Source organism: Hippocampus zosterae, chromosome 15 (genome assembly GCF_025434085.1).
Source record: "Hippocampus zosterae strain Florida chromosome 15, ASM2543408v3, whole genome shotgun sequence".
Lineage (NCBI taxonomy): Eukaryota > Metazoa > Chordata > Actinopteri > Syngnathiformes > Syngnathidae > Hippocampus > Hippocampus zosterae.
This window is the reverse complement of record NC_067465.1, coordinates 9,485,138-9,505,414: the sequence shown is the minus strand read 5'-3', so window position 1 is coordinate 9,505,414 and position 20,277 is coordinate 9,485,138. Positions and strand designations below refer to the sequence as shown.

Genomic DNA, 20,277 nt, shown 5'->3' with positions numbered 1-20,277 from the left:
CGGCACGTTAAACATCCACCAGCGCTCGGCGGCAGTCGGGGGGCCGTGAAAAGATTTCTCCGCTGCCGTGCCTTTTGTGTCATCGTGCTAGCCCGGCCGCCAATCTGCCGCCACTGCCGGGATACCACTCGGACAAAAGAGGTGCCACGGCGCCAAAAGGGTGCCCCTCGAACCTCTGCTGGGGATATAGTCGCAAAACTTGAGGAGGACGATGACTTTAGATGAAGAGGCAAACAAAAACAGACTGCAGCGGGAGAAGAAAAGTTTTCGCCATTCATGGTTGGTTTTCATTCTTCTGAATTTTGGGGAATTTGATTTATTTGGGCCCAAGTAGCGACAGCTCTGAGGTCCTAATTCTATTTGTCAAAATAATTGTTACTATTATTATTAAAAGAGCAGATAATGAAATGTATTCTTCTTTTTGAGATGATTATTTGTTTGACTGGAAAGGTGGTTTCTTTACGCTCGCTGCCTTTCTGCAGAAGAAGCAGACGACGAGGCCAAGCAACATTGAAAAAAAAAAGTGGGAGACTTCCTCTTTGGACGGTAGTAGAATATCAAATACATTCCTCAGGTGTTGCATCACGCAAAAATAAATAAACAAAACTTTGGAAGTGAGCACAAGCTGTGAAATCGAAAGCTAGAATTAAATTTGTTTGTTCAACAAATCGACAATCAAGTTAAAATGTGTATGTAATTAGTTGATTTTTATAGCAATAAAAATGCTGATTTCAACTTTTTCAGGGTATAAATGATAATGAATAAGAGATGAACCAATCTCTCGGCTCATCATGCTTCAGTTTTTGTGATCACATCTTTTTTTGGGATTTCATTTTTGACACGGAGACTAACGTTAATGCAGATTCATGGAGCATCTGTGAGATTCAATTTTGAGAATCAAAAAAGAATGACAAGAAAAACTGTCTGTGATATTGATAACAAATTGTTTTTAAAATTAAATCCATATTTATCCTTTTTTTCATCCATAAATGAAGGAAAATTTGAAGAGGAAAATGTACAAAATAAAAATGAAACATCTTAACATGAAGTGAAATAAAATTTTCAAAAGAAAATAAAATAAAAAATGTAAAGGTTTTTTTTAAAGGCATCTTAACGATTTTTTAAAAATTGACATCAGAATGTGAAATCACTTGAAATTTTCAAACATTGAGCGTTACGCAATTCAGACATTTCCATTTGGTTTTGTCCGCTGAAGCTACGGTGGCATCATGGGAGACGTCTGTATGCACGTCTGCCCGCTGGCAGCGAGCCAGCTCGGCAGCGGATGATGTGCTCCCGCGCCCCCGAAAACCACATTTCACGCTTGAACTTGGGCCAGGGCGAGCGAGGAGGGCCGACGCTAATGAGCACGCACGTGCCGCCGCCAACCGCTTGCCAACCACATCCTGACATATTTATGATCATACATTTTAAGAAATATTACTTTTTGTAATATACCTTTAATGTTGAAAGTACATTTCAAGGATCTCAAGAATGCCGTAAAAATTAAGAGACAAAAATAAAAGTGAATTATTAGATTTAATTGGACAAAGAGAATTAGACTACATTATTTTATAATAATAATAACAATATTTATACTATTAATAGCTTGTATTTAAGACACCTTTCGAGGAATGTAAGGGCACCGATTAATAAGAACCACATTGAATTAACGGTCGGGTGAAAAAAATTTAACAACGACAGTTCAGCGGCGCCACTTCATAACATCGTTATTTGTGATTCGGTGAACACCGAATGCTTAGCATCTAAGCTAGCACCTAAGCTAGCACCTGCGAGGCGGTGCCACTTCCTCATTGAATTCAAGTTCATTTTGAAAGTGTGACAACAAACAAATGGCACCCATGAGGCCGCATGGCCCACTATCTTGATTCATACCAATGGATTGAAGGGTTTTAAAACACGACTTAAGTCTTGTATTCATTTTATAAGTGACGAATTGTTAATGAATGACATTGACATTATTTTGGTGTCGATGCCCTTTGAAAGGTGGCGTGTTGTCCTCTAAAACTCGTCGCGAGATAAAGCTCCATCAGTATTCCGATCTTTGCCCACATCGGGATGAAATGATCGCTTGGCTCAAATCTACAATTGTCTATTATCTTTTTTGCTTCGCCTTTTGGCTCAAAGCGAAGTGAGCAAGAGCGAGCTTTGGAGAAGGATGAAAATTTTTTTATAAATATATATAAAATAAATCAAGCAATCTTTTTCCCTGCATTGGTGGTCTGATAAAAGCTGCCAAGGTCAGACCACCTGCGGGAGATTGCGGGCTATTTGCAGGCAGGAGAGCGCACACACCTGACGGGCCACGTTTCAAGGATGCGCAGTCAACATCTTTCATCATTTAAGCTCAAATCTCTTGTCTTCTTTTCTTTCACAGACTTCAACCCTCTGAGAATTCATTCGGGACCGCAGGACAGACTTGGATTGGGGGACGATGAACAAACAACACATTCAAAAACGACTTGACAATAATAACAGGGTCGGCGTTTTGTTGGTTCTATGCTTGCCAGGCAAATTGGTTCTTGGATTGGCTCACGACTTGATTCTAGACTTGAATTTTCACATGGTTAGTAACGCAGTATGGAACTTTTTTATGAGCTTCTTGACCTAGTACCAATATCCTCCACAAAATATCAGAGGGGTAATGGCCCTATCATCTGGATTTTTGGCCTGTTTTAGTACCGCTTTTCCTCTCTCCGGCCCCCCTGTGATCCCTTCTCAAGGAAGGTGTCGTCCTTTTTGTCCCCCAAATGGTTTTTGGAGTGTATCCTTGCCTGGCTGGGGAGTTTAGACCAGAGGGTTTCATCAGTGTTTGTAAATTGTGTCCCGCAAAACCCTTTCAGACCTTTAAACTGATCCAAGGACCATGTTCCTAAATTCTATATGTACAGTATCAACCATAAAAGGTACTCAAGCAGAACCTTTGGGGGCGAGGGTCGAAATGAAAAAGGCATTGGAACAATAACAGGCACATTTTAGCCATCTCGGGTTGGATTCCTCATAATTGGCTCATGCTTGCAGGCCGCTATCGATCCCATTGACTGATCCTTAACCCCCTACTCGCCACCCTCCTCGTTTCTCCCAGTCAATCTCCACCTCTCTGACTGACACGCGGCATCATCGTTGCAGACTAACCGCTGGATCGATAGGAGAGTGCAGTCTATTCGTTGCAAAGGCCGAGGAGAATAGCGGTAGAATAGCAATGATGACCGAGAGATGCCGACGCTCTTCTTGGTCTTCATTATTACTCATTTGATCATATACTGTAAAATCCAATTAGTTATCATAACCTAAGACAAAAAGTATGCAAACCGATTTCACTTAAAACAACAACTACCGTATTTTCACGACTATAAGGCGCCATTAAAAGTCTTAAATTGTCTCCAAAATGGACAGGACGCCTTATGGTGCGGAGCGTCCTTTACATGCGCTGAGTTCCAAAATCTGACTGACAGCCGACACGATGTTTATATAGAGAAAAGGCGGAAGTGACTGTAGCCAGGCATGCGGGAAAGAAGTCGGCACAATCAGGGAAGGGTGGGCATGTATATATACATATATGGAGAGGGAGACGGAGAGAGAGAGAGGGAGAGAGAGGACAGGCAAGCTAGTCCGCCAATGGTGAAGGGTGGGCGTGTAAGTGGACGCCTCAAGCCAGTACCAACACTTGTATAGAGTGTGGCAATGTGCATTGTTGCAAAACAACTCCGGTTTTGGTTTCTAAGAACCCCTGAAAATAAATTAGACAAAAAGACACGCCTACGAAGCTCAGTTCAAACTTAAAGCCAGCGGTTATGCTTGACTAAAGAACTCCAACCCCTGGACATTGGCATCAACCGGGCGTTCAAAGTAAAGTTGCAAACTGCATGGGAACAATGGATGATCGGTGGCAAACACAACTTTACAAAGAGTGAGAGGCAGCGCTTGGCGAGTTACGCCACAATACGCAACAACGAGAGGGAACGCGGCGTTTTTGATGGATTACGGTACTTGCACAATTGTTCAATTCTTTCTACACACACACGCGCTGCCACCATGTTTCGCTCTGTTCTTTACTTTCAAATGTGGGAAAGCTTCACACGAGAGAAATGTTGACTTTGCTGTTGGTACTCTTTCTTTCCGCTCGGCAATGCGTAGCAACTCACACTAGCATGCATTCAATGACAACTGAGATGTGCAGTCCTCTGCTTCTGATACAGAGGATGAGGACTTTGATGGATTTCTGGGTGATGATTGATCGATAAACGTGAGAACATTGTACGATGGCTAAATAAAATACACCCGAACTCAGTTCTGCTTTCGTTGCCTTTTTAAAAACGTGTTTTTATCTTATCTGTATGTCTTGGCATGCTACCGTATGCTTCAAGCTAACGTGTTAGAGTGCGCGCATGCATGCCGTATGTTTAAGCTGGCGTATGTTTTACCACTGTAAAACTGCGGCCATTAGTACGATGCGTCCTGTGTATGTGTAAAATACAGAAATGTCACCCATTAATGAGACTGCGGCCATTACTACGATGCGTCGAATAGTCGTGAAAATACGGTAGTTCATTTATTAGATAGGTAATCTAAGTAATTTGTATTTTTAAGCATGCTAGTCATTGTTGATTAATAAATACTCGTCATAAAGGGTATATTTGGGAAAACCTAGGAAAGTTAACTCATGTTTGCATGTCAGGGCAACTATTGGATTTTGTGTCAGAAATGATACTCATAATAAGGGCTTTCTTTTAGACCCGCAATTGAAAAAAAATGGTTAACGAAAGACGTACTAATGGCCCCACCAAACAGGCTAATTTCTGCAATGTCAACATCTGAGACCAGGGTACTCACATCTGCGACTCCCGCCTCCAGGATGCGGAGCTTGGCTTCCTTCTCCAGCGACGCTTTCTGTTCCACTGCAACGAGGAAGATATCAAAAGAAAAGTCATTCAGGTGCTAAGCCATGTGTATTTTTACCATTTGTGGGCAACGCATACAAAATGGGACGGCACCCAGCCCAGAGCAAGAAGGGACATGAAATTACAAGTTATCAACTCTTCTCAATGGAAGAAGCCCCGCATCAAATGTTCTTGAGCTGGCTCTTGACTTGTTTTTTGGACTAGGTTGTTGACTGTTTTTGACTTGTTTATGGACTAGTCCAGTGGTTCTTATCCTGGTGTTCGGTGAGACGGTCTCAGGGGTTCGACGGAGCCTCTGCCATGGAGGGTAAGACACACCCAACTCAACATGTTCATTAGTTATGACACGCCCACTAGGCCATCACAGGCTGCAGATGATCACATGCCATTGCTTGTCCAATCAATGCTGTGGGAAATTTAGTTCGCTTAGTAGTCAACGTGTGACTGTCGTGATAGTATGAGATACAATTTTTTTTAAAGTATAAAAAAATATACTTATCGCTTGAAATTCTATGGACTTTTTTCAGTTTTTAATAAAATGTTTTAATTTATTTTTAATTTTTTTTAATATCTTGAATTTGTAAAAATATATGTATTTATTTTTTACTGATGAAGGGTTCGGTGAATGTGCATATTAACTGGTTGGGTTCCGTACCTCTAAAAATCTTAAGAACCACTGGACTAGATTCTTGAAGAGGTTCTTGTGGTAGTTCTTGAAATGGTTCTTGACATGTTTTATACGAGGATTGTGAATTCCTTCTCGACATTGTTGGACTAGGTTCTTGACATGGTTCTTGACTATGTTCATGATTAGGTTATTGACGAGTTCTTGCCTTGGTGTTGAATTTTTGGCAAAGCAAAGGAAATGAAGTCTAATCAAGTTATTCACCCCCCCCCCCCCTCCCCAACAATGTTACATTTTGTCCTAGTGTGACAGTAAAAAAAAAGGAAGTAGGTGTTAAAAGAAAAAAAAAAGATAATCTCATTTGTACATGAAGGCCGCTGTTATTTTCCCTCCAAAGCACACAGAGGCGCTTCATTTGTCACACGGGGCGGCCCTGTCCTGAGCTGTGCTTTATGTTAACTCAATGTAAGCTGGGAGCCGAGAGGGAAAAACACAGCCCGAAACGGCTCATTTTTCACTCTGGACAAAAGGAAAGGGCCTGGGCTGGCAGAATGAAGCGCTGCCAGCACCACTGGCTCATTATTTCCACCATTAAGCACCCGGGCCGCCCCCCGCCAACCACCCCACGGCCTTGCCGCTGCATCTCTGGAGTCGTATAATGAGAAGAAAACAACGGCCATCCCTCAAATGGTGGGGCGGGGATGAGGCAAGCGGGCAAAAAAGGGGGGAGGGGGAGACGTATTGCCGTACTGTCGCCGCGGCGACAGCATAGATGTAATCACATTAGTTGATCACCGCAACCGTAGTCCAAGAGTGTATAAATCACAGAAAGTGAAGCCCGGCGTCTTCCCAACATCTTGCTGATGTCGACTCCATCAACGAAATACAACTTTTATTGACTAATGCACTACAACAAGACCTGAAAATGACACAGATTTTGTTTCGGATCTGTAGTTTTGGTCAAACGTCCTTCCGTTTTCACTTTTTGTATATGTCTCAATATTTTTGGGGAAAATACTTTTGTCCAAATGTGTTGGCTTCTTATTTATAGTTTGGTCCAAGCGCTGCAATTGCCCTACAGGTAAAGTTGCCACGTGAGAAACAGTTTGCCCCCCCCCTACAAATCACGTCTGCCACCTGAGAACTTGTTTCTTCTTCTCGTTTGCTCCACCGCCAAGCGCAAACACATCAATATCATCATCAGCGCCCGCAGGCTCGCTAAATCCAAGGTAACAGATCCCGCCGCCACATCTCGTCCTGCGGGTATTCTTTAGCAGCAACTGATCAGCGGATCTGATAAACAAAGGGGGAAAAAAAGCCGCCTCGATGTCATCTTCAAATTTTAATGCCGTGAACCTGCGTCCCGCCTGGTTGTCGCCTGCAGGAATGCCAGCGGCTCCAATGACGGGAGTTTAAAGTGCAACTGAGGGCAGTTCGGGAATAATGTCAAACAGCTCTGGTGACCACGACAAGTTTTGCAGGAACACAAAACTTTTGCATCGTCGTCTGCGTGAAAGGTGGAGGGATAAGGGCCTCACTTTTTGGTCGGTTTGTGTGAAAGGTACCGAAAGAGAATGATTTTCCAATTTCCTGGTAGCAATTATAATATGTGTAATCGGGTTGATATGATTCCGTTTACACATCATTCTACTGTGCGCCATCTGCCACCGTGATTTGGCCCCACAGCGCCAACGAGTGGCCCGGCATGTACACTACAACTCCACATATCTTGTCTTCAAAAGCGCACTCATGTATCTTTTCACATTCATATTCCCCAACATCTTCCCTGCTCTTCAGTGGCCACCGCTGATAATATCAAAGCAGAAAGATCTCTTTATGATGCAAAAACACACGCAGGAACTCACACACCCACACACAGTGGGGGGGAGAGAAAGGTGGAGGTGCACTGCACAGGATATTGAAACTGAAGCAGCTGGAGAAACATAACACGTCTTTCGTCAGACGCACATTAAAGTGCAAACAGGAGGGGCGACAAAGACCTAGAGATTATCAATAACACACACACGCAGGCAGGTTATGAGAGACTAATAGGCAATACAAAAAAGCTATTTACACTTCAAGGCGCTAATGCAACACTTAGCTCCATCTTACTGCCACTAAAGTAGTCGCACGCGTGCACACTTGCGTATTTGTGTGTAGGACATTCTAATCGGTATTTTTCCAAGCATGATGCTTGGAAAAATTCTTTTTTTACTGTGATAATCAAAGAAAGGCGCCCCGGAGGGGGGCCAATCAGTCCACCACCCTGCCACATCTCATCAGACGCTGCGCAGCCGGCGAAAACAGAGCACGGGTAGCTCATCAGGACGGCAGCAAATGTCAACATTTGCTTGGTGATGTCACAGGAAGCCACACCTCCAGCGGCTCGTGACTAATTCATTAGCCGCCGCTAATCACGGCCGCGGCTTCATTAGCGGCCAGGATATTAGCAACTTCCACGACTCTCAGTGGAAAGAAATGTAAATGATTCAGTCAAGCCACTTCCTGCTGGGATTACGTCGCCGACGGGTTATCAATTATGGGCGAGGCAGGCGGGGGGATTGAAATGAGATTATGAATAATAAATAAAGCCGAGAGGCACCTTGACACCGTACTGTCACTGTGGAGCCAAGAGGCCATCGTTACGGGCTACGCGACAACACACTTTCCAAAAACTTGATTGAGCCAAGGCACATATTTTACATCACCCAAAAAAACCCCAGACAAAGTGACATTTCGAGCGCATGTTGTCGACTGAAATACTGAGTAATTAATTAAAATGTTGGAAATTTGTAACTTGAAACAGAAAAGAGCAGAAATTCAACTTTCAAGCATGAAGAAGTAGGGCTTACCAGAATTTTTTTAAGTCGATGCAGATTCTAAAATTCGGTAAAATTAAATTCCCAAAACATCTAATCGGTTAACTATTTTAAAAAATATTTAACAATAAAAGTTTCTTCTCGTATAACACCAAAAATGAGAAAAAAATGGCCCAAAAAATCATGACATGAAAAACCCTAATAACAGTCGATTAAATCAGTGCCTTAATTGGACAGGGCATGTTAAAAAGTTAGTTAAAATACTTTTATGATGGGTTTTATTAAATGAAGCTTTTCAAAATCATTCATCCAGTATAGCAGAAAAAAAATGTTGATCATGGTTTTTCAGAGTGCAAGCAAATATTTGCAAATGTCTTATTTACAATCGACACAAACGAGAATTGGTTTGCATTCATGGAGGACTACAGAAATCGGCTAAAAGTTGGCCCGTATCATGAGAAACACCAGTCGACTCACCATTGGCATGTTAGCACACCACGATATAGCGATTATTCCTTCTCAAACAGAGCAATCATGAGGTTGGCCGTCTTCGATTGCTACACAAGGTCAGCAAATGACAATTTTGACGCCATTAGCCAAGCAAAACATTTTCTCTTCCTAGACAAGACGACGAGAAGGCAAAGTGAGCAAGATGAACCCATTACTTGGACGGAAATTACATTTGGCATTTTGATTTTGGCTTTAACTGGGCTGAAGGTCGTCAGCTTGGCGGCATCCACGTCCAGGCCAATATACTCGGACGAAACCAAAAGTTACCTTGCCAACAGAAAATTGTCACTATTGGGGCCATTTTTGTTGGTTGCAGGCAGGCAGCCAACAAAGGCCAACGTTACACTACGATTGGCTGACACCCACATCACTTCCCGGGCTTTTATACGTTACATGCATTCTAAAGTCACAGATACGACAATACAGACATGGAGGAGGGCAACCCCAAGTGAACAAAAGTAATACCCTGCAACTCACATGCATATTTTAAATTGGTTGTATTTGCATCACAGCTGCCTTAAGTGCTAATTGTGACACTTGCTGTGCTGACCCCGACCTCCGGCTTCTCCTCGAGGGCCCGCTCTCACGGCCCGCCTCCCTTTTGCCCCCATCCCAATAAAAGGTCAGCGCCTTGCCGCCTGGCGACCCCCATAATGGAGGCGGCACGTGACGTGGGCCTCAACGCCGTTTCTTAACGCAACAGCACGCCTGCCATTCTGTGAACTTTAACCCTCGGGGTTCCGTCCAAGGTCACCTAGGAGACCATCGCATTCAATTTGTGCAAACAAAAAAAGTAGTGACTCATGTACATTTCATATATTGTCCTAGTTTGCATTTTTTATGATTTTATGACACACACGCAAGCACACCCGCAGCCAGAAAAATATTTTCATCCATTTTGTAAGATAAGTGAGTTTTTTTTCCATTGATTTTCACGTAAGCTTGTGGAAGCAAATGTGACCTACCGGCCACTCGTGCCACGTATGCTGTGCTGACATTTTGCCGGTTGGGGCTCACTTTGAATGTCACTGCAGGGCCCACCACCCTAAAACACACACACAAACAAATTACTTCAACAGTTGCACATTTGAAATCATGCAAGCAATATTCTCCCCCCGGCCCCCAACAAAAAAAAATCGAGTTTGCAAATTGGCAGTGGGATTGTTGTGCCCCTTGTTCATTATCACAATGAAGGAAGAGTGTAACAGCCCCACCTAACGGTGAAGTTGGAAATTGTTCCTTTAATCCAAAACCTGCTATCAACAAGTCAAATTTGACTGAACTCATTCCAAACCAGAGATGTTTTAGTTACAAGTTTGAAATTTTTAAAGATTGTTCAAACTTAAACGTTTTGCTGGCAACACAAAGCAAAAATATATGTATATTATATACTGTATGTTGTCCTTTTCGGTCCTTGTGGTTGAGGAGGTGTTGCGTGCAAAGAAATGGATTTGTGTCAGGCGGCCATTTTGCAGTTTTCCCAGCAGGCGCCAAATGAATCACAAGGTGGCGAAAGCATGCGTGTGGTCGGCTACCCCATCCGAAGAAACTTTTCTTCTTCTTGCCGCTCAAACGAGCCCCCGCCGAGAGACGGATGGCCACGTCCCCTTTCGCCCGCCCGGGTAGCTTTTGTGGCCACTTTATATTAAAACACTAACATTTTTTTTCTTTGACTGTTTTTTTAGCATGTGTTTTCTGTTTTGCCTTGTTCTTATCTGTAACACTCCCCCCACACTTATTATTAACACTCTTCTTTTTAACACCTGCGCTTAACATATGCGGTAGGTGACACTTCTCCTTTCTGACACTCTTCTTCTCCTTCACACTTTTTTAATGCGTTTCTCTTTGACACTTGTCCATGACACAATAGATTGGGTAAAGATAGATATTCCCCCTCTGTGGCCTTAAACCAACATTAAGACTTGATTCTTGGTTGAAACATTTGAAATATGCAGCTAAATAGTCATCAAACAAACTGGAGGCGGTTATCCACCCAAACGGCCTTCACAACCACTTCAAATAATCAGCGTTAATGCGAATGAGTTTGTTTCAATCATTTCCACTACGAATGTCTGCTCTGCAAGTAAATCACCTTGCAAACAAGAGCAAGACGAAAGCATCAAAATAAGAAGGCGGGAAAAAAATGGTGACAATTATTTGGGGCGGCCGGCGGCGACTCGGCGCAAGCATTCATCACACGCGTCACGATGTCATCCATCTCAACGCTGAGGCCAATGCCTCGACGGGAAATCGCTCATGTCTACTTGATGGATGGCGACACCTTCTGCATCATAATAAGCGTATACATACATACTTTTTTTTCTCGATTCCAAGTATTTGGAATGACTCCTATCCGCTACATAAAACCTCCCGTATCCTGATAAAGGACAATTCGCTTAATCATTTCAATAATCGTTTCAAACTATCCAAAAATATCTGTATTGGGAGTCGCGAGTCGTAGTGTGGGTGTGGAGGAGAGTGGAGTGGATGTTTGGCTCAAGTGTTGCGGGTGTGTGTCGCTGATGCAGACAGGACGTTGGCTATGCTAGGCTAATGCCTCTGCTCGAAAAAAGAGGAATAAGATCGATTTGATCAATTATTTGTTTTTTTCAGAGGGGGGGTCGCATCACATGAATTTAAAATTGTTGATCATGAAAATGTTTTATTGAAACGCATCAAATGGTTGTGTTTTGCTCAGATGACTTTGATTTACTTTGTCATTGGATGCAAACATTACAGTCAATTTGACATCATATGTGGGCTTTGATTTGTGAATCAGACGAGATGGAAGAGAAGAGAGAAAGCGTTCATACGTACGACAACTCGGCAAAGTCGGTGATTTGGATTCTGGCCATGCGAGCCAGAATCTCCATCATGTGCAGACCTTGGTCCGTCTGAAGACCGCTGAGGAGGCAAAATCGACAAAACACTCATCACTTCATCACATGACATCCTACAGTTTTGAAAGCTTTTTAAGACTGTTGAATTCAATATGGAATGAAATTTCTCCATGAATAGGCAAGGCTTGCGTGAACTCACTCAGTGTCCGTGATGACATATCCAAAGACATCATCTGCCTCCTTCCCTGCGGCCTTGACATCCAGCTGGAGTTCGTCTGACATCCTCTGACGCGTTTCCTGGTATTTGACGGCGGCCGGTGGCGGGGCCACCTCCTTCACCCAGCCCGCCACCTCGGACACCTCCTCCACTGACTGTGTGGTGTCCTTCTTTTGGACCGACAAGCCCACCTCACTGGTGCGGCTACGAACGTTCTCCAGACCCGACTGACGGTGAGGAGGAGAAGATGTGGAAGGGATAGAGGCTCTTTGGTCCAAGTATGCCAGAAGTTTGCTGAACACATTTTCACCACCAGCCTGGAAGCAAAATTATGTCAGAAGACACTTCAATGTACAGTACATACATTCATTTGGCCAGCTAGCATAACAGCAGGGTGCCCTTATTTTACATACGCTATTAGCGATACTTTTAGACATCTAGCATCATTGTAGCATGCCTCCATTTTACATTTGTTGCACTGTGTTGATTTTAGCGAACAAACAAAACGGTCGTGCATCTATCTGGCACATACAATTAGCTTTAGCCAGCTAGCACAACCACAGTGCGTCTTTAATTTATATAAAGAAATTTAGCCAAATAGCACGTTTGCTATGGATAATAAACACAATACATATACCCTTAGCTTTATTTTGCAGACACTTTTAGTGTTAATTTTAGCCAGCTAGCACATTAGCTATACTGAGTTAGTACATTGCCACCATTTCAGAGGCACAGCGAGTTTTAGCCATCTAGCATGGCCACAGAATACATCTATTTTACATACACTGCTAGTTTATCTTTAGACAGCTTAGACAATCACAAAGTGCAGCAATCTTCCATGTGGCGTTAGTTTGTCAGCTAGCATAACCACAATGTGCCTTGATTTTACCTACATTTTTAACATTAGTTTTAGGCTACTAGCATGTCTGTATCAAACATTGTAGTGTACCTCTTTTACAAACACTGCTAGTTGTTGGCACAACTGCAGCATTACCTCTATTTTACATGTTCCCTTAGCTTTAGTCAGCTAATACTACCGGCGTTATGTCTCTATAAGTTAAAGGGGCAATCATTCATCGATTAATCGAGTGTTCCAAACGTCAAACCACATTAAGAGAGGGAACTTCTGACAGGCTCACCTCCTCCTTCACTTTGTCGTCATTTGTCGGTGATTGGACTTCTGTTGGTTAAAAAAAAAAAAGGCCCTTATTTCTCATGTTATCAGTATCGTAGTGCTCTAGTGCTTCCTATGATGTAATCTTTTCGCATTCACCAGCCATTTGTGATTAACAGCCGTCAAGTTTGATTGGTGGTACCTTGAGGTGGTTCAGAAGAGGACTTCTTCACAGTTGAAGCTTCCGCCACATTCTCCTCGTCTCGGCCATTTCCCTTCTTTTCTTCTTCCTTGCCGTCACTCAGCTCATCTCCCAAGTCTCTCGGCCCGGGTTGAACCTGATCCCGGTCTGCGATACGGTCTTTGTCCACCACTTGCAAAGCATCCACGATGAGGTTGGACAGCTGGTCCATGTCATGCGGTGTCAGATTGTCCACGTCCAGGTGTTGCCTGCCGATGTTCTTCAAAACGTTCTGGATGAACTTCTCTGCAATTTGACATTTGGATCAAATGAAGCAAAAAAATCGCCAGTGGTACCTTGAAATTTTTTATATTCACAACATATAATTGTCTTTATTTTATCATTTGTATGTTTTTCATACAGAACTTACCATCCACTAATGTAAGGGGCTCCTTGGCAGGACCCCCTGGAGTTTTGGGTCTGGATTTGAAGTTCCTGGGGTCAGAAGCTTCCATTCCCTGGCTGTAGATCGGTCTGAGGCGTGCTGAGGCATCAGGATGGGCGGCGAGAAGCACCCGTAGGATGTTAAGGACAACTTGGAGCCGATCCGCTGATGGGTTCTCCTTCACTCTGAAGGATGAAGACGCCTTGGTATTCGTCGGGTCAGACTTGGAGCTGTACAGGTCTGACTGGACTTGACCGCTCTGGAAAACACCAAGTTATTTGAGTGTCCTGGTTTACGGAAATACTTTTTTTGTGGGTCTACTCATGATGGTCATGTCTACCAAACATATTGATGCTAAGTGAAACAGACTTTGCGGGTGGACTTTTAACATATCTGACATGTCTTCTTAAGTTTTTGAGCAAATGAAAGACGTTAAAAAATAACTGTCAAAAAAATGTTCTGGGTTCATATTGTGCCCCCTCCTTTAAAAGAGTGCACATAGGGAATCTTTTTTTTCCGCCCCCCCTTCCTCATGTTTTCCTTTTATCCATTTGAAAAACTTGGGCCATTAAGTAGCGAACCACTCTGTTGGTCATTTTTATTTTTTATTTTTCATTTTTCGTGGATGACGCGTGACTCTGAAGACCAATTCCTTATGTGCTTTTACAGATGATTCTGATCTGATTCTAAAATTATTACATTGATTTTTTTTTTCCTTAAAATTCCACACACCATAAAAATAAAGTGAACAAACCTTCCTCAGGCTTTCAGCGCCGCCCGCCTTCGGGAGAATTCCGAGACGCTGGAGGTACATCTGCAGGTTTCTGCTAAGCTCTGCCTTCACCGGCTTCAGCCTCCGATCTACGGGGTCCATCGCCGGCCTGCCAATGAGCTCCGTTTATCCATACGCACCACTTCCTCATCGTCTCGAGTGTCTTACCTGCCGTCCGTGTTGCCGGCAGTGCCACTCAATGGTAGTCGATGAGGAATCTTCCTGACTTTGGAGAGTTCTTTGGCCAGAACATGCTGGGTGGTGTCGTCCTGCCACGTCAAACCTGCACATGCACAAAATTTCAACGACGACTGAGCAGTCAAACCAAACAAACTTCAGCCCAATTGGAAAAACTTAGTAGAAAAGTGTTCTCCTCAGCAGTTAAGATGAGCAAAACATGCTCCTTCTGTGAGGTCTGAATCTTTATTTTATACATCTTTATTTTGTGATTTATTTATTTTCCAGGCTCATCTCAATGCATGTGTATAAGTTTCACTATTCAAAACCAACAAAAAATAAATTAACCACATCATGGGGTTTTTTTTTTTGGTGCATAAAACTGACCATTGAAGGATGGCAAAAAAACTGCAAAAATTCCAAATCTCCCCCCAAAAATAAACAAAAAATAATATTGAGCATACTTATGTTGTAATACGGGGCAGTTAGTATTACTAGGCCATGTCTGCCATCTAGTGGAGAATGGTGATATTACAACTTCAAACTACAGATGACACATTTTTACACATCCGCAAATTCACATAAAACCATTTTTATTGTTTATGTTTTTTTTGGGGGGGGGTCTAGTTTTCTGGGGTTGCTTTATTTACCCATTCGGTTGTGGAAAACGTTTACCAATTGTTCATCAGCTTTTTGGGGAAAATTTGGGAGGTTTATAGGAACACATAAAAAATCATCAGAAAAAAATTCGGAGGACTTAAGAATGAATGGAATCAATGGAAGAATTAATGGGCCATTGAAGAATGTGGTGGTCGAGAGGCCCTATACGGCCTGCGGGCCGACAGTTGCCTACCCGTGTTCTAGTAAAGGCATAAATAATGATTTTGCATGAAACCAAGATAAAATATGCATGGGAGGTAAAGGAATTATTTTTGCTCACCTGGTGTTGCCATTGTGGCGTCCAACAAAGTAGTATCCATGACTCTGAATGTGTGTGGCTTTAAAAGTCAGGCCCCAGCCTGGATGCTATGTTGTCAACTCTTAGCCAGCTTGCGTAAGGTGTGTTAATACAAGCTTGAATATAAATCTACGTATTACAGATTTTATCATTTAGTCCGTCCAGTGATAGATAAACAAGGAATGACTGAACATTCCACTGGGTCGCCACTGCGCTTTTCACACCGCTACAAGAACAAGAGGAACTAGCCACTAGCGACATTGCAAGCTAAGAGGCTTAGGCCGAGTAAAAATGACACAAGGTAACCCACAATTCCACCAAATAACTGCTGATGCGTACTATAGTGGTTAGGTTCTTATGTAGTGGGGGAGGAGCGACTCCAGCCAGATATCAAAGTGCGTCGTCTGATTTAGCCACAACGCAAAAAAAAACCCAAAACATATGATATCAAATATGATGAAAACAGGGTGAATGTTTTATCTCCACTATTGAGCACAACATACATTTTGACACACTTTGAGCAATTATCTTGAAAGAATGTAATTCGGAACAAATCTCTCAACTGACTTTAGAGGCTCGTGAAACACCATCATGTCCCTTGTCTATTTCCTTTCTGTGACATTTGAGCTCGGCTGTCATTTCCTAGGGTTCAAACAAGCAATTACCAATTCGTACTCATCTCTTGGCAGTTCCGCACCGTCTGTAGCACCTCGTTAACACCCAACCCGACACAGCTGCTGAATAGTCGCCATTAAATACGCCATAAAGGCATTGGCAGCATGCTAACAGAGGTGAGCCTATTAAAGCGAGTGAGGCGCGGCTGACAATTTATCTCCTGGGGTGCTGGTGCGGCGTCCCGACTGCTCGTTTGTGTCGTTTCTTCCACTTCGTCACACTGGAATCGTTCATGAAGAGATCACTGTTGTTTGTTTTCGAAGTTGCATTTTTCTATCAAACTCCTTTAAGATGTCACTCAAAGCAAAGTGGCCTCATCAGCAGATCACACAAGGGGGCGCTTATATGCTTTCTGTCTCCCTCTAGTGGACGCTATTGCACCTTTCAACTCTTGCCATGAGCAGATGATTGTGGAATGAAACGTTTTTTTTTAACCATTTACATCAGTCCCAGCTACAGAAGAGTATTGCTGCCAAATTAGAAAAGATAAATACATTTAAAAAACATATTGCATTATATTAAAAGTTTTATAAAATTAATAATCATTGCTTTGTTTTGGTTTGCTGAACGCGCAAATCAAATTTCGTTTTAATGTGATCAATTTTAATTCCTTATCTCATGAAACATATCACGTCAAAAGATGAAACTTCATGTGAAAGTGATCAGGTTATACTGTTGAATCAATCATGTAGCACCAATATGGAATTGATCATATTATAACCTTTGATTTATCATGTTATAATGTGATTCTGAACCTTTTTTTTGCTAATGTGGCAGCGATACACTTCATATGCACGTGTCATCAACATAAATGTGAATCTCTTCTAACAAACATTGCATGATCACAAGCACCATTTCATCCCCAAGCTGACATGCATGTGCGTGCGTGCGCTTACCCGTATCGGCCATTTTGTCCAGTAGCAGTCGAAAATGTTGTACGACGGGCAGGGTGACGTCATAGGAGTAAACGTCGCTCACCGGGATGGAGTAACACCTCCCGAACATCCCGTCTACAAACGCACGTGAACAAAAGTATTGGGATGCTTTCCAGCCTGACGTTAAGTCAAAATGCTAAAACAGTTAAAAATAGTTGTGTTTTTGTTTTATAAAATCTCACCGTTGACACATAGCTCAAATGGTGTACACAGTTCTTGCTCAAATAGACAACCTGGAAATAACACAAGAGAAATATAATGATCTTTCAACAAACTTTTTTTTAAATGGCAAAAAAAAAGAAAACAATCTGCCCATTTATCTCTTTGACATAGAGTTAATACTAAAAGTCAAAATATTGTCAAATATTCTGCCTGTACTTCATGTTTGTTGTTATAATTATTAAGGAAGAAAAAAAAAGATTTAGTTCTTTGAATATTTGTTTGAATTGATCCCGATTAATCAGATATCGGAATTTTATTCAAACAAATATCTGAATCGGCCTCAAAAATCAAGAAATGGTCAGGCCCTGGTTTCAACTGTGGGTTTCATTTTGAAACAAGGGTTAAGGTTAGAACTCAAAATGGGGTTAGGGTTTCAAATTAGGGGTTTAAATTAGGCTTTTAAATCAGGGTTCCAATCCTATTGACATCACTCAGTGGGCCAACTGTGTGAAGCGCTCAGACGGCTGCTCCACCACACTCGCGCACACAAACCGTTGAACAGGGAAAGCGGATGCTGTAACCATGGCAACAGCTCATCAGCTGTGAGACCATCAATGGACGGCCACACTCGCACACACTTGCATGTTTTGCCTGTGTGCTTGCCACCCCTTGCTGGGGTGTGAACAGAATTGGTGGACTTTGCAGCGATGAAACACATTGGAGGAGGAGGAAGAGGAGGAGGAGGTCTTTTTTTAACACTATTAATAGAATGCAAAATCTATGTTCAATGACAAACATATTTTCAATAGAATTCTTAGTGAAATATTGCTAATTACATTACATAGGGCCCTTTAGGAGGCGGCCATGTTTCACCGCAAACTTTCTGCTACGGATACCTGAAGAAGAAAAATTTAGGGAACGTAGGTCCCAATCCAAACGACGAAAACATGTATAACAAATTCCAGGCACATTTTCGTCACTTGAACGACTTTGGGATTCGTTTGGGATGACATTTTGGTTGCACCCCTGCTGAAGAATTTGGTGATATGCTGGCCAACTTTTTTTTCTCCGGTGCACCGAAGTGCGCGTTTATCAAAATCCACGCGCTTCGGGTTAAGTTGTTGCATTCTGTTATTTCACCACTGGAGGGCACATGTTCTACACCCCGTACCTTTCACATTCATTCATTCATTCATCTTCCTAACCGCTTGATCCTCACTAGGGTCGCGGGGGGTGCTGGAGCCTATCCCAGCTGTCTCCGGGCAGTAGGCGGGGGACACCCTGAATCGGTTGCCAGCCAATCGCAGGGCACACAGACACGAACAACCATTCGCACTCACACTCACACCTAGGGACAATTTAGAGTGTTCAATCAGCCTGCCATGCATATTTTTGGAATGTGGGAGGAAACCGGAGCACCCGGAGAAAACCCACGCAGGCCCGGGGAGAACATGCAAACTCCACACAAAGTGGCCAGAGCTGGAATCAAACCCAGTGTCTCTGCACTGTGAAGCCGACGTGCTAACCAATGGACTACCGGGCCGCCTCTACCTTTCACATGTTGCATTTATATACAGTACATATTTGGACATTAAAAATACACATTCATACTCATGATATGTCTACCTATTTATTCACTTTAGTTAAAGTCAACTAATGTGTTTGTTAAATCGTGCATGTCTTGCTAACTTCCAGAGTGACTCACATACTTGTTTTTTTTTACATTGCAAAAAATATACACGTTGAAAATTATTTAGGAGCAATTTCTATGCATATTAATACGCCCAACGTAATGATCGTAATTTTTAAATAGATGTAAATGACGCACGATGCTCATTTGAATGAACATCACGGACCTGTTTTATATTTGTGTTGGGGGTGTGTGGGGGGGAGGGGGTTGCCACCGCCCCCCGACTCTCAGTTTTGTGAGAGCTCCAACGTTTTGACATAATGTATGTGTGTTAATTGACGAATCAACACCGAGCACAAAATGGACCCCAGCGGAAGCACAAGAACCAGTAGCAGCGGAGACTCACCGACAAGCCTGTCAGCCAAGGCGGGGGAGGAATACGTGCGCAGGAGGAGGACGACGAGGAGGCAAAAGGAGGAGAAGGAAGACGGCGGCATGTCTCTCCTGCTTTGGCTTCAACCGCACGTTAAAAGGCCATCCGTCCTCTCGGGTTCTGTTCGGTCCGGGGGGTGCGCTCTGGAAGGCACCTGCGCGGCCTGGCAAGCAGGAAACGAGTCGGTTGCGTGGCTGGACGAATGGATGGAGCGAGGGAGGGAGGGTAGGAGGCAGGCGGGCAGTGAGGCTGAAAGCTCGGGCGTTGATTGCTCTTCCTCCTCCGGATGCTGCTGCCGCCGCTGCTCTCAGCAAGCTCACGGGTGTCTTCACATGCTATACATCCGCCGCTCGCTTTCGAAATAAAAGGGAAAGAAATACAAACGGAAACCAGACTGGCGGGCTCTTACGGAAAGACAACATGGGAATAAAGAAAGCCTAGTTAGTTTCTCTGAACGGAGTGGTCACTGCTAACTGTCAGAACCCACAGTGAAAAACACACAAATTAACCACTCGCCAGTCTATCAAGGAACAATGGATTGATCGCCTTTAACTGTCAGGGCAACTAGACAAACAATGGATTGGTCGCCAGCCAATGTCAGGGCACATAGAGACAAACAATGGACTTTTCTCCAGGCAATGTCACAACACAGCCAAAGAATTGGTCGCCAGCTGACGTAAAGGCACATAGATAAGCAAAAGACTGGTCACCAGTCAATGCGTCAGCAGTGCACATAAACAATACAAATGAACTAGTTACCGACCAATGTCTAGGATCAGGTAGAAAAACAAAAGACTAGTCGCCAGCCAATTTCAGATCACATATAAACAAAAAATTGGGCTGGTCACCTGCCAATGTTCGT

At 43.1% G+C, this 20,277-nt stretch overlaps 1 protein-coding gene across 1 annotated transcript in view; it reads right to left on the bottom strand.

Annotated features, from left to right (window-relative positions):
- The window catches only part of LOC127587641 (receptor-type tyrosine-protein phosphatase N2-like), a 48,166-nt gene extending 28,427 nt beyond the window's left edge, over positions 1-19,739 (bottom strand). Inside the window, exons 1-12 of the mRNA XM_052046113.1 lie at positions 19,389-19,739; positions 17,373-17,423; positions 17,152-17,265; positions 14,614-14,728; positions 14,428-14,554; positions 13,659-13,932; positions 13,250-13,534; positions 13,073-13,113; positions 11,916-12,250; positions 11,694-11,780; positions 9,842-9,921; positions 4,855-4,919 (exon numbers count right to left, since the gene is read on the bottom strand). Of these exons, the coding sequence (XP_051902073.1) occupies positions 4,855-4,919; positions 9,842-9,921; positions 11,694-11,780; positions 11,916-12,250; positions 13,073-13,113; positions 13,250-13,534; positions 13,659-13,932; positions 14,428-14,554; positions 14,614-14,728; positions 17,152-17,265; positions 17,373-17,423; positions 19,389-19,479 (1,665 nt within the window). The 5' untranslated portion in view covers positions 19,480-19,739. The remainder of the gene's footprint in view (positions 1-4,854; positions 4,920-9,841; positions 9,922-11,693; positions 11,781-11,915; positions 12,251-13,072; positions 13,114-13,249; positions 13,535-13,658; positions 13,933-14,427; positions 14,555-14,613; positions 14,729-17,151; positions 17,266-17,372; positions 17,424-19,388) is intronic.
- Positions 19,740-20,277: the final 538 nt, after the last annotated feature.